We start from the raw sequence: 12,089 nt of genomic DNA, 5'->3' as shown, positions 1-12,089 counted from the left end.
AAAAAGCCCACCACCTCTTAAGGCATTCAAATTGGAACAAACTGCCTGAGGCGAAGCATTTAGCTGAATCTGCACTTTCTTCTGAGGCATTGAAGAGATGCACAGCATTTGTTTTATCAGCATTTTACTTTTGATTTGATTTGAGTCTGCTTTGGTAGTGTGTCTTAAACTTTTTTTAACTGAGAGTTCTGACAGGGGAAATCTGCTGTATGTGCGGATGTAGCAAAAGGAATAACGAGTCCCTCAGTTGTAAACAGTTTCAGGATCATTAAATTGATGATTTGAAATAAATAAAATTAAATCTATTTCATAGGAGTACTAACATGCATACTTTTTTTAGTTTCTTCTGTTGTGATATTTTAATAAGTGAAATCTAAAGTTTGGCTGCTTGTGTGAGCTGACCTAGAGGCTTGTTAAAGCTTGTTGCACTTGACCTGCAGAGCTGTGAGTAGGTTTCACAGTGTAGAACTAAATGTGGTGTAGACTATAAAAAAGGTCAGGGTCACAATGCCTGTGTGTCTTTACACTTGCTTTTGCATACCTTTATTAATGTCCAAAGTCCTCTTTTGTCTATGTGTATGTTGTCACATGAGCGTATACACACATGCACGTAAAGAAAGAAAGTTCCGCTGCTGAGCTGTCTGTGTGTTTGTTTGAAAGACCCCTCCTGTTCCCAGAGGCGTGAACCCGACTGACGTACTAATGCGGGTGCAGAAGGGTTAAAACAACAGCCGTGTGAATGACACCAGAAAATAACCCACAAAGCCCTGTCGACTCCAACTCTCAGAGCCCAAAGCTCGCTGTTTACGACAGCATGAAAGGCAGACACCACGCTCGAGGTCGGGTTTCAGAGCTGCAGACTATTTCTGACCGGGCTTTGACAGATTCTGACTGGGAAGGAGAAGGGTGCATTTATTTATTTGTTGTTAGGTTAACACACTCACAAGTAATGTTTTAATGACCGGAAGAAAGAAGTGACTGGAAGGTCTCCCTAAAACCTCATTGATGAGTTAAAAGTGAGCATGAGTTCCTTAAAAATTATTTGGATGATACATATCAGATATTTAACAGATTGTTTATTCACCATACATCAATGTAACACAAAAATACAGACAAAAAAATATTTTACAAAAATAAATAAAGCAGACATGGATATAGGTTTTAGTGAGAAACAAGTGCATTTTAAACCGAGTAGCATCATGTGACTTCTCTCATAGCTCCTGGGTTATAATGTACAGTCACTTTGAGTTCATTCTGTACACATTTCAAAACAACTTGGTGAGAGATCTAAAACCATTGGATATGCTTTAAGACTGTGAACAAATTAAATAACTTAAACATTAAGGGTTGAGTGTAAATGTGAGAACCCAGTCACAGCGAGCTGATCTCAGTCGTGACTTGTCTGTGATGCTAAGAGGCTTTTTCAGTTCCAGAGATTTATGAGGAGAGCAGAGAAGAAAATAACTTATTTAGTGCATGTCTCTCATAAATAATGTAAATCAGACTCACTGAAAGGCCTCAGGAGAAGAGATGTAAAGAGCATCGTATATATAAATCGCTTTACTACAACCTTGATTGACCTGAAATGCTTGTTTTTGCACTGTTAGCACCAGATTTGGAAGAATTGTGGAAAATATACAAAATGTCCTTCATCAATCTTTTAACAGAGTCATAGAAAAAAAGCTGGAGAAAAAATAAACTCATCATCATGGTTCTGGTATTTATCTGTGAGATGAAACTGACCTTGAGGATGGGTTACTGACAGAGTACTGAACACGCTGTCACGTTCTTGGGAAATGAGGGGATATTTAAAGGCCCTGTGAGAACTTGCTAAGTTTAGCAGTGAGAAGATAGATCTGTCTTTTTCCTTAAGAAACAGATTTGTCGCGTTTATTTTGGAGTTACAGTGGACACTGGTGCTGGACTGTTGGAAAGAAAGAAGATAGAAGAAAGCTAAGTGGGAGAATGATAGAGCACAGGCTAGAACATGGGCTAAGCTGTTTGTGATAATGTTCCTTCCACCTCACTAGCATCACTTATTCTGCGGTGGTCTGTTCAAACTTGAGAGTCTATCAGTAAAATGAAGAGCTAGGTTCACATAGTTTGCTCATGTTTCAAACAGTGGCTTTACATAACTAAATTACCTCACTAAATTACATAAAAAATAAATAAAATACCATGTCACTTTTTGTCCTGCCGAAAGTTTTCTTGAACAAAGAAATGTTGTATTAAAAAAGACACTACCAGTTCCAGCCACAGGTGTCACTGCAGTCAACAATAAATTAAAAAAAAGTCCTCTAAGCGCCTTTAAGAACCCACCCATTACTTAAACTTTTGAATATGTTGCTGTTTTATTTTTTTTAGATTCTTGTAGAGACTTTATAAAGCTCCAGTGTGCCTTCAATGCAAGTCTTAAACATCACAGTGAATTTGATTCAACTGCTCGTCCAATTCCACCATTCACACTGATCTGTCTCTCATCACCCATTCATTGTGATGACTTTGATCCCGTGGGCATTGATGTAGGTGAGAAGCACCTTGGCACGCCTCTCGATGACATCGATCAGTTTGTCGATGCCCTGCCGGCCACCCTGGCTCTCCCAGTATGTCTGATCCAGGAACAGAGACTGGAGTAGCTTCTCTCTGAGCTTCCTGCTCCTCAGCACTGACACGGCAAGCTCTGGGAGCCTGTGAGGACAAACAGTGAGTCACAAAAACTATGTTTAACCTTTTTTGAATTCAATAAGGGCACATTTCTCTTAGGTCAAGCTGTTCTTCTGGATTGTTTCTAACGGATGCTGCCATTTGGCATCCAGTTTTCAGGGCTGAGGTTGTAGAAGAAAACAACACACTATGAAAAGACAAACCTGGACACTAAGGTGCAGTTAAGTCTGTCATTGCTGCTTCTTTGTACAGTATGTTTCTTTTAATGTGAGCTGTAATTGTAGATACACCACAAAGAATATTCAGAACAAGGAAAAAGCTTTTAACGCTGGTGTATCATCCTCTTTTCCTGTGTGTGTGTGGGTGAAATGTTGTGCAACAAGGTAAATAAACTTCTCCATTCTCAAATACAATTGCAAGCTTAAAGTTTGCACATTTTGTTGTTTTTTCTTGACATTAAAAAAAGTTATCATGTGGATAGAATCTTCAACCCAATCAAAAATAAAAAGTAAAACTTGAAATTCGCATAAAGCTGAAGACAAGTTTGGTTTTCTCTGAGGTACAAATGTGGGAGAGTGTTTGTATCATGATTATGACAGATGTACCAATGTTTAGCACAGATGTTTCTGAATAAACTAAACAGAAAGTTGCATTTGCTTGCTGGGTTTGAGTGCACTTCTCTGAGTTTGAGTCATTTTCCAGAAATGTTCATCTCCACTTTGTGGTTGAGACAAAATGTGACCATCATGTTCTTTTCTTTTCACAAATGAGCGTGAAAAGCATAAAGACAGCAAAGATTTCAACACCATGTCATAAGATCTGTGAGTGATGACAGCTGAGCCTCAGGTGATCTGAGAAAAGCTTGTTTTAGACTTATATTGTCCGTAAATCTGTTTTGAAATGCAGAGCAGAAGCTGGATCACAAGGATCAGAAGAAGATGAAAAGCCTGCTTGCCAAACCACAAATTCCCTCCAGTCTCTCTGAAGGTGTGACTCAATGATTTATAGACTGAGTAGTGGATGAAAATAAATCAGGGCCTGTGTTGTGTGGTTTGGAGACAAAGCAGATCTGTGGGAAATAAACTGATAACATGCTCCTAAGGCTTAAGTCCAAAACCAAAATTGACTTTGGTGAACCCGATTTAAGTATTTACTAAGACTTCAGACACACTTTGTGGTCAAGACTAAGATACAGCACATGTAGACCTTCATGTGTAAAAAAGAATCTGGAAAACATCTGCTGTCAACAACCAAAGACTCACTCTTTAATTCCCTCCAGGAGTCGAAAGTCCAGGTTGTCCTCATTGCGGTCGAAGAACCCCTTGTTGTTGGTGAAGACTAGGTGTCTGGGGTCATGACCTCTGTGAACAATGTTCGCCAGTTGTGTGTGTTTCTGGTCAACACACTCAGCATGGCGTCTGAGCTTAACACACACATCCTCCAACCTGGGCCTGAAGCCACAGCAGCTCTGGTCCAGTCGGCTGTTAATCTAAAAACAGAGATTACATTTGTTACGAGTAGGTAATCGCTTCAGAATACAATAACAGCTGTGACATGGGGCATGTATGAATTTTTAGTTAAGTACTTTTATAGTAGCTGAAGCTGTCAGATGGACCAATACAATCTCCAAACCAACATAATGAAGCTTCTGATTCCGCCAGCAATGTCTAAAAATCTGATAAATAATATCTAAGCCAAGATTTTTCTCCTCCATGCCCTGGTTGATATTTACAGTCTGACCAGAAACTGGATCATGAGAACAGAGTAGATGAGGACAGACAACATCTAAAACTGGAACATTGCTTGTTTGTGGAGACGAATAAAGCTGGATCATTGTTAGGTGTTACATTTGGGATGACTGATTTGACTGTTTTTTAGTTGCTTTGTTACCTTCATTACTGTTTAAACAACTCAGAAATTAGTCACTTCAGAGCATCCCAATTCAAAGTTAATGAGCTACTAAGAAAATTCAGTAACACTTTACTGTAAAGGACAGCAAATTACATCGCACTTAGAACCCCCCCCCTGAAATTCATGAGAATTTGGTGAAAATGAGCACATGACTGCTGGTCAGATTCTGTTTTGCAGTGCCCCTGTACTAGTAGTGTCTATCACAATCAGGCAACGCCAATTTACAACACCACTCTTGGTAAATATCACACCTGAAGCCTTCAGCTGTATAAAGTAAAACATTATAGGCCTAATAATAAAAATAAAGCATTTTGCATGTGTTCTCAATTATGCATATCAACAAACTTGGTACTAAAGAACTTGGTGAAATTAAATAACAAATAGCTAACTATCAACTGCTTATCGGGAAATTAAGTTATTCACTCAACATTTCTAAGGTATTATCAGAGGAAACAATGAACCTAACTTCTGTATTTAAGAACTAAGCAGCTATTTATTACCTTCTCTGGAAATAGCAGAAACTCAGGGATACCTTCTAAAAACATTTTGTGGTGGGTTGTGATTTGGTTTCAAATAAATTATTTGCTAATTGTCACCTTCTTACCCTGCAATTTGTAGTGAATTTCAAAGAAACTGGAAAAAACAGTAACCTACCAATTGTGACAAGCAACACTAAATTTGGACATTAATTTAAGGACGTTATGTGATAATTTCAATGAAATAAGAAAAAAAAAGTTTTTCTTATTATTAAGTGTGATAAAATTTGTGGACCTCTAAAGTAAAGTGTTACAGAAATTGTATCTCCTTGTTAAATGTGTACAGACAGATAAATGAGCCATTCAGAATGAAATATTATTTATTTCTTTGTTTCTTTATTTAAGGTAGGCTGTTATTTCAGGCCTTAAGATTGTCTTATTACAATTGGTGTGTATGGGGCCTCCAGGGCTTTTGGATCCAGCCTCAAGTGGACATTTCAGGAACTGCAGTTTTTACACTTCTGCAATGATGTTTGATGTTAACTTTTTATGCCATATATCTGGTTTCAATATTGTAGATTTCTCTGTCTTATGCCAGGAATACACTAGATGCGACGCCGCACATTGTATCTTGACTGAGTACTTCCTCCTTTGGTAACTCACAACTCTGGCACATTGCAGGACTGCCAGACAATTTGAGTCTGAAGACGAAGGAGTTTCTGCACTACCACTCCTTCAATGAGCCTCTCCCTATTACTGTTGGGTTGTAAAACCTCAGACTTGTTTACTCCTGGCCTGGCTACACTCAGGTTTTTTTTTTTTTGCTATAGTCAAGTTAAATTCTGTTTCAGCAGTTTTATTTTGAAAGTCCCTTGGCGTTTTTCAATGTTTCCCATGCACAACTTCCTGCCCCACTCAATCTGCTTTTTGTTTTTTTCATGCATGACAACTCCAACATCCGGCAAAATGAGGAGACTTGAGTCTCTGAAGTGGATTCAGTGTGAGTCGACTCATTGACTTGAATAGAAACCTATCTGATTTGGTGTCGAGACAGAGTGGAGCCTGTCCGGATATGCATCTGGTGTATTCCTGGCATTGGCCTACAGTGTCTGTCTCTTTTTGTAGTTTTCCTGTTGTAAACAAAATGAAATCAACTGGATTAGTCTCTTTACATTGACGTGATTACAATTATTCTGTCCAGCATCTATTTCTGGATACAGATGTAGTTCTTGCCACATCTGTCTAATAAAGAAATTTAAACTCCACAATGGCTCTGATAAAAGACCTCAAACTATCCACAATCTGAAAAGATAAAAGTGACACATTTTTATGCAGCAGCATGTTTTCTAACTAATCTGTGCTGCAGTTTTTGAGTGACTGACAAAAAGCGGCTTTACACAATCAGTCACATTTAACCTCAGTCTCCAGCTGGGGCTGTTGTCACTTTGGTATGCACATTATTCAAGGGTCAGTTGAGGACAAGGAAATAACTTTTCCTGACATGAAATGTTCTGCTCTGTCTATTGTTTTGAACCAAATAAATCAGTGAAACAATTCCTTTCTGTATGATGGCTGTATTTCCTGTGGAAAGTCTTTTTTTTATTCACTGCACCTTATTGATTTCTCCTAACTTCTTTATGATCTGCTTCACCGGGAACTGGAGGTGGTAGGAGCTCTAATATTGTGTGACCATAAAAGCAACAACTCCCAAGACTAACTGAACCTATTCTCTGTGTTTTTTCCAGATCCATACTTCTTTTGCTTCACCTGTGATGTGTCCTACATCCCAAAATCTGAGCAGACAGACATGCGTCCCACACAGGAAACAGGACGTGTTTTCAGCCAAAGGACAATGCCTCTGAGAATATGAAACCTACTTTTTTTTCTTTTATCAAAGACAGCTGCTGGAAAATATTGCTCATGCCAAATAAAACATTTTATGAAACAAATCAATCAGATCCGATTTTTTTGGGTTACTTTCTCCCATTTTACCTGTAACAGGAAGTCAAACAGAGCCAATTTACTCCACTCATAATGATGAACCGAGGAGCAGCCAGAGTCAGGCTTCGGGGTGATATTTTTAAGCCAACACCTTTGTTTCAGAGAGCTCTGGTACTCGCCCCACGTTAACCTCACGGCGGAAGAGCCTGCAGCAAGGCCTTCTGGGTAGATAGAAGCATCCCATGAGACCACCGGACAGGGCTGACCATCTAAAGCAGAGGGATGGACAGATTTTATGATCATGTTTCAGCAACCGCTTAGTCACAGTGAGCTTTTAAAGTGGTCTTTAAGCAGAAAAATCTCCATGAGCATTCTGGGTACACACATCCTTTACAAATACACGGATCAAATAATGCTGGGACTTATTGCAGTTTTCTCTAAAAGTAAACTTGTGACAATCTAAGGGTCTAATCTTAAAGCTACATTCTTATACTCAGAGCTTATATTTACAGTAAGTGATATGTTGTGTGTGGGTATAGGTTTTCTCTTTGTAAGCAAACACTACTTTGATATGAAGGACAAGATCTGCTTATATCAAACATAACACTTTGACCAAAGGGTGTGCTCAAGAATCTTTAGGTACCATGCTGTTTATAGTGCTGTAAACATTATCAAAATTGTGTACTGTGATTTTGCAAAGTAGTCTTCTTAATTCTTATTTTATAAAGACTGGTAAATCAGACTCCCATAAACTCTCTGAGACATGTTTCCTGGAGCAACATAACCAAACCAGAGATGAAATGTACCTAATTATTCCTGACAGACATTTGCCTTAAGCAGCAGTGCAGAGTCACATACCTGTCTGTGAAACTTGTAAACAGGAAAGCAGTTAACAAGGCAGCAATAATCAGCACCAACAAGTACCTATATATTAATAAACAAGTGGGTTTCTTAAAATTCCTTTGAGAAGTTTTTTCCTGTATAAATTTTTAATGTTTAAAACTGCTGGTAGGGGCATGTGCTTGTTGATTTTACTACTTAAACATTCCTGTTACAGCTTGTCTGTGTATCACAATGATTGACGTGTTTTACAGTTTAATTTTTGTAAAAATGACTAGGGTAAAATTTACAAAGATGTTAGAGGTTTCCCAATGTCTAAAGGGGGCGCCAAAATCAATGAAAATGGAAAATTCCTCACAGGAGCTTTAATTATGTACAAAAAATGTAAACTCTGAGAAAACAGCACAAATGGCCAATGGTATAAAGAGATTAATAAAACAGAAGTAAAGAACCATGTATCACATTCTGTGTCATCAGGGGTTAGGATTGCATGGTTGTTTGTCCAGCAGTGAGATTGAGATCAGAAGGAAAAGGAAGCTTAAATCTGAAGCTGTTACACTTACAGGCTCTTCGAAGTCTACACACATTGAAAGTTCACTGTAGTTTCAAAAGTTTTGTGAAGTAAAACTTTGACTTTAAAGAAGCTTAAGGGTTAACCAAGCACTTAAAACCAACAATGTATTCCATGAGTTACATTTATTTGGGCTTTTGCCACAAATATTGAATATATTTCCTCCAAAAATTGCCCAAATCTGTCATGAAGCAGCTTTCTGACCTCCCTGTTAGTTATGATATGTTTAATGTTGCTTTGGGACTTATGACTGATAGCATGAAGAGATTCAAGAGATTTACAGCATCATGACCCTGCAGGATAAGCTTCCTCCCTCCCATTATTCTTTACATTCTGCCATAGTTAGCTACATTAATTTGGTAAGGTTTTTGTTCTCTTGTGTTTCTTTAATTTGGTCCTCACTCATGACGCCCTGTTTGTGGACATGCCAACTAGGAACGGGTACCGAAACAGGTACTTTTATATGTACCGACCAAATTCTGTCAAAGTAACGGGTACTGATTCACATAAAACCAAAAGGTACCATGTTCAGGTACCTAAATGCATTATTGTGACTGTGAGAGAGTGGAAGAGTAGGCAATTTTCCATGCTGGACTTAAACACAGCATTGCAAGGTTATTTACTAAAGAATAAGTGTGTCAAATTGAAAAAAATGAAGTTTTATTATAAAACAAATTTATATTTTTTGCCACATTAACACAAAAAAGTATCAAAAAATGGTACCGTTGAGTACAGATACTGATTGCCAGGTACCGGGCATCGGTACCGTATTGTTTCAAATGTGAAAGGTACCCATACGTAATGCTAACTGACAAAAGATGAGTGTAAAGTTCATGACTTCAAAGATTATCAGTGCCCTCTTCCACTGCACAACAACAACCTCAAAGATTGTGATTAAATAGATCCTTTGTTCTGTTTGCTTATGTTTTTAACCAAGCATTTAAACCCAACAATGTATTCAACAAATTACATTTATTTGGGCTTTTGCAACAAATATGGACTTCAATATACTCCAAAAATTGCCCAAATCTGTCATGAAGCAGTGCTGAAACTTGAGGGAAGTGGTAGTAATATCTAGTTCTCTTGTTATCTGATAACAGACCTGTGGTGTTTGTAATCTGGATCCTAACTGCAAAGGGTTTCAGTGGTGATAAGAAAACCGACTGTTCCGGTTAGATTATTTTTCCACTGACCTGAACAACCCCTTTGATTTTCACAGTGTATGGTGAAACTCACTTGTAAAGTAATCTTATAATCTAAAACGTCAGTTAGATTTATCCAGGCTCAGTAAAGGAATGGGATATTCGGCCTAGTTTCTTGGCATACCGTGCAAAAAGCTGAACTTTCTGCTAACTGCCGGTAACGTCCTGTTGAGTCCCAGCACCCTATCCAGGTGGAAAGCGAAGACCTCCGTATTGTCCACGGGACTGTTGATTACGCCACAACGACCTCCACACACATCGTGTCGTTCTGTGTACTTCTGGTCGGTCAAAGAATCCCCGGTCTCCCCCTCAAATATTAAGAATGACGAAGAGTCTCCGTGAGAAACTTCCTTGACGCGCAAAACTTTGGCATCCGCGAGAAAGCGCATGGCTGTCACGTCCTGTGTGCTGAGCCATGGCGGTGCCCTCTGGCTGTAAATCCGAATAGAACTGATGATAGGGTCTGCTTGCTCATCTGCGAGGTGTTTATGAAATAAATCCAGAGATTTATAATTGACATCCCTGATTTCCCCAAAGGAAGAAGTGTTTCGTTGAAAGTTGCGCTTGATTTGGTCCGCGTTCTGCTCCAAACTGACGTGTTTGTGCTGCGTAAAAGCTGAGCCAGCTGTGATATTCCTCCTCACCTTTCTCCTCAATTTAGGTCTGATGGTCCCACGAATGTTTGCTGGTTTCAGGCGCTTTGTCTTCAGGGTGATGTACACCACGTTGGATCGCGTGGGGACAGAGTCCAGCAGTGCATCAGTAGTTTCTAGATTGTACAATCCACGGGTGTGTCTGTACTTGTCTCTATCTGTCCTTCTGTCCTGGCTCTGCTGCGAGAATCCCAACTGTGAAACCACAAAAAACAAATACATAATACAAACGATCCCAATGATCAAAGTCCGTCTGGAGGGAGGACACCTCCGGAAGCTGCCGGTCAGTCTCAGAAAAGGGAAGCAGAGCCAGTGAAAACGAGACTTCCCCATTAGAACTAATGATATTATCATGGTTGAGTGTCTTTATAGCGCCAAACTCAAACCAGTGGGAGCGCTCGACCTCGGAAACTCATTTTGGAAGGGTGGATTTATGACCACATTGTGCACTCAGACAACTGCGCAGGGGATGGACAGGAAAGGAAACCACCCTCCAACTTGTCATGAAGGGATGTGGATGCTATTTTAGTTCATGTTTCTCATACAACCCGACTTACAGTTAGAAAAATAAAATCAAGGTCTGAGATATGCTTTATGGAATTTATCTTACAAAAAGAGTGCAGCCAACTTCTGAAGAAAATAAAAATAGATTTAAAGTTCACTGCATTGAAGCATTCTGCAATAGCAAAAAAAGCAACCACCTGGTTATAAAAAAGTGGCTCTAAAAGATGCCAAACGTTTTTTTTATTATTTTGACGCCTCCCATCCAAGTCTTTATTAGTCCTACAGGAATATAAGGGATTCTTTTAGCAGGAAATCCAAAAAAGACAAAAAATTAAAGTTTGACAAAAACCCATCATCAGGAGGTCATAATGTCATAATTCAGCAAGGATTGAAAAAGAAGGTGATGAGTTACTGGCTGCATCAGACATTTATGGGTTTTCGGCGACATCTGCTGGTCAATTTCAGTTTATTCTTAATTGGCCTGGAGCCAGAAGTTGGCCTTGGGGACATAGAACAGAATAGAATAGAAGTTACTTTAACAGCCAGACACTAAGGTCCCTCCTGTGGTAGTGGCCAGAACAGGTAGAGTAAAACAGACTGGATTGAATCAGCAAAATACAATACAATACGACACATGTGCAGGAAACCAGTGTCTCATCCTGCCTTGGAACAATGAATGCACGGAGGATGACCTCCACAGCCTCAGGGTTTAAAATTATCATGAAAAGTGATGATCTGAGCTGGACTCAAAAATTATTAAAAGTGATTTAAACGTTTCTTGCTTGTACCCATATTGCTATGAGCTCTATTGAGATCAAAAGGCACCAGGACAACTGCCCAGTTGCCCTAAAGGTTAATTCAGCCTTGCAAACCAGAACTATAGATTCTCAGATTCTCATTGTCTTTGCTAAACATAGCCTTCTCAGACATCTTGTACCCCTGCTTTGTATCCTGTGGCTGCCCAGTTTCTTGTAAACTCTGAGTAAACGTGCATTGTAGTGTGAAAAAAGCAAGGAAATGGCCAACCACAGCCTACAGCTCACAACTGAGCTGTAGGCTGTGGGCTTACTTGTTGATTCATGAGCGCAGACATGCATATACCACAGTGCTGAGAAAACATTGATGTACAACCTTTGTCACATTCTGTCCATTTCTGAGAGCTTTCACATAGAACTTTTTGTTTTGTAAACCCAGAATACAGATGAAAAATGATCTTTCTGTGATTCTTTCCTTTTTGCTGCAAAACAAGAACAAGTAATTTATGACGTCCTGATATGACACAATGACACTGACTTCTTTATGTTTTACTGAACTAAAATATGAAGTA

General features: G+C 39.1%; 1 protein-coding gene across 1 annotated transcript; it reads right to left on the bottom strand.

Moving 5' to 3' along the window:
• Window positions 1-1,155: 1,155 nt before the first annotated feature.
• gask1b (golgi associated kinase 1B) lies at window positions 1,156-10,612 on the bottom strand. Its single transcript, XM_074674394.1, has 4 exons — window positions 9,730-10,612; window positions 7,044-7,261; window positions 3,927-4,153; window positions 1,156-2,688 (listed from the first exon to the last, which is right to left on the bottom strand). The coding sequence occupies exons 1-4, from the start codon at window positions 10,610-10,612 to the stop codon at window positions 2,481-2,483; spliced, it is 1,536 nt and encodes a 511-aa protein (XP_074530495.1). The 3' UTR covers window positions 1,156-2,480.
• Window positions 10,613-12,089: the final 1,477 nt, after the last annotated feature.

This window comes from Halichoeres trimaculatus, unplaced genomic scaffold, assembly GCF_033239565.1.
Source record: "Halichoeres trimaculatus isolate MK-OKI-2021-1 unplaced genomic scaffold, fHalTri1.1 fHalTri1_scaffold_7, whole genome shotgun sequence".
Lineage (NCBI taxonomy): Eukaryota > Metazoa > Chordata > Actinopteri > Labriformes > Labridae > Halichoeres > Halichoeres trimaculatus.
Note: the sequence above shows the minus strand (reverse complement) of the source record. Positions and strands in the feature narration are given on the sequence as shown.

Bases quoted from the DNA above. Each gene is read 5' to 3' on its own strand.
- gask1b (XM_074674394.1), bottom strand. From the start codon at position 10,612: ATGATAATATCATTAGTTCTAATGGGGAAGTCTCGTTTTCACTGGCTC. The intron at 7,262-9,729 runs GTATGCCAAGAA...CCTCTGCTTTAG, and splicing joins AAAGTTCAGCTTTTTGCACG to ATGGTCAGCCCTGTCCGGTG. The intron at 4,154-7,043 runs GTAAAATGGGAG...CTCTGTTTTTAG, and splicing joins TGTTTGACTTCCTGTTACAG to ATTAACAGCCGACTGGACCA.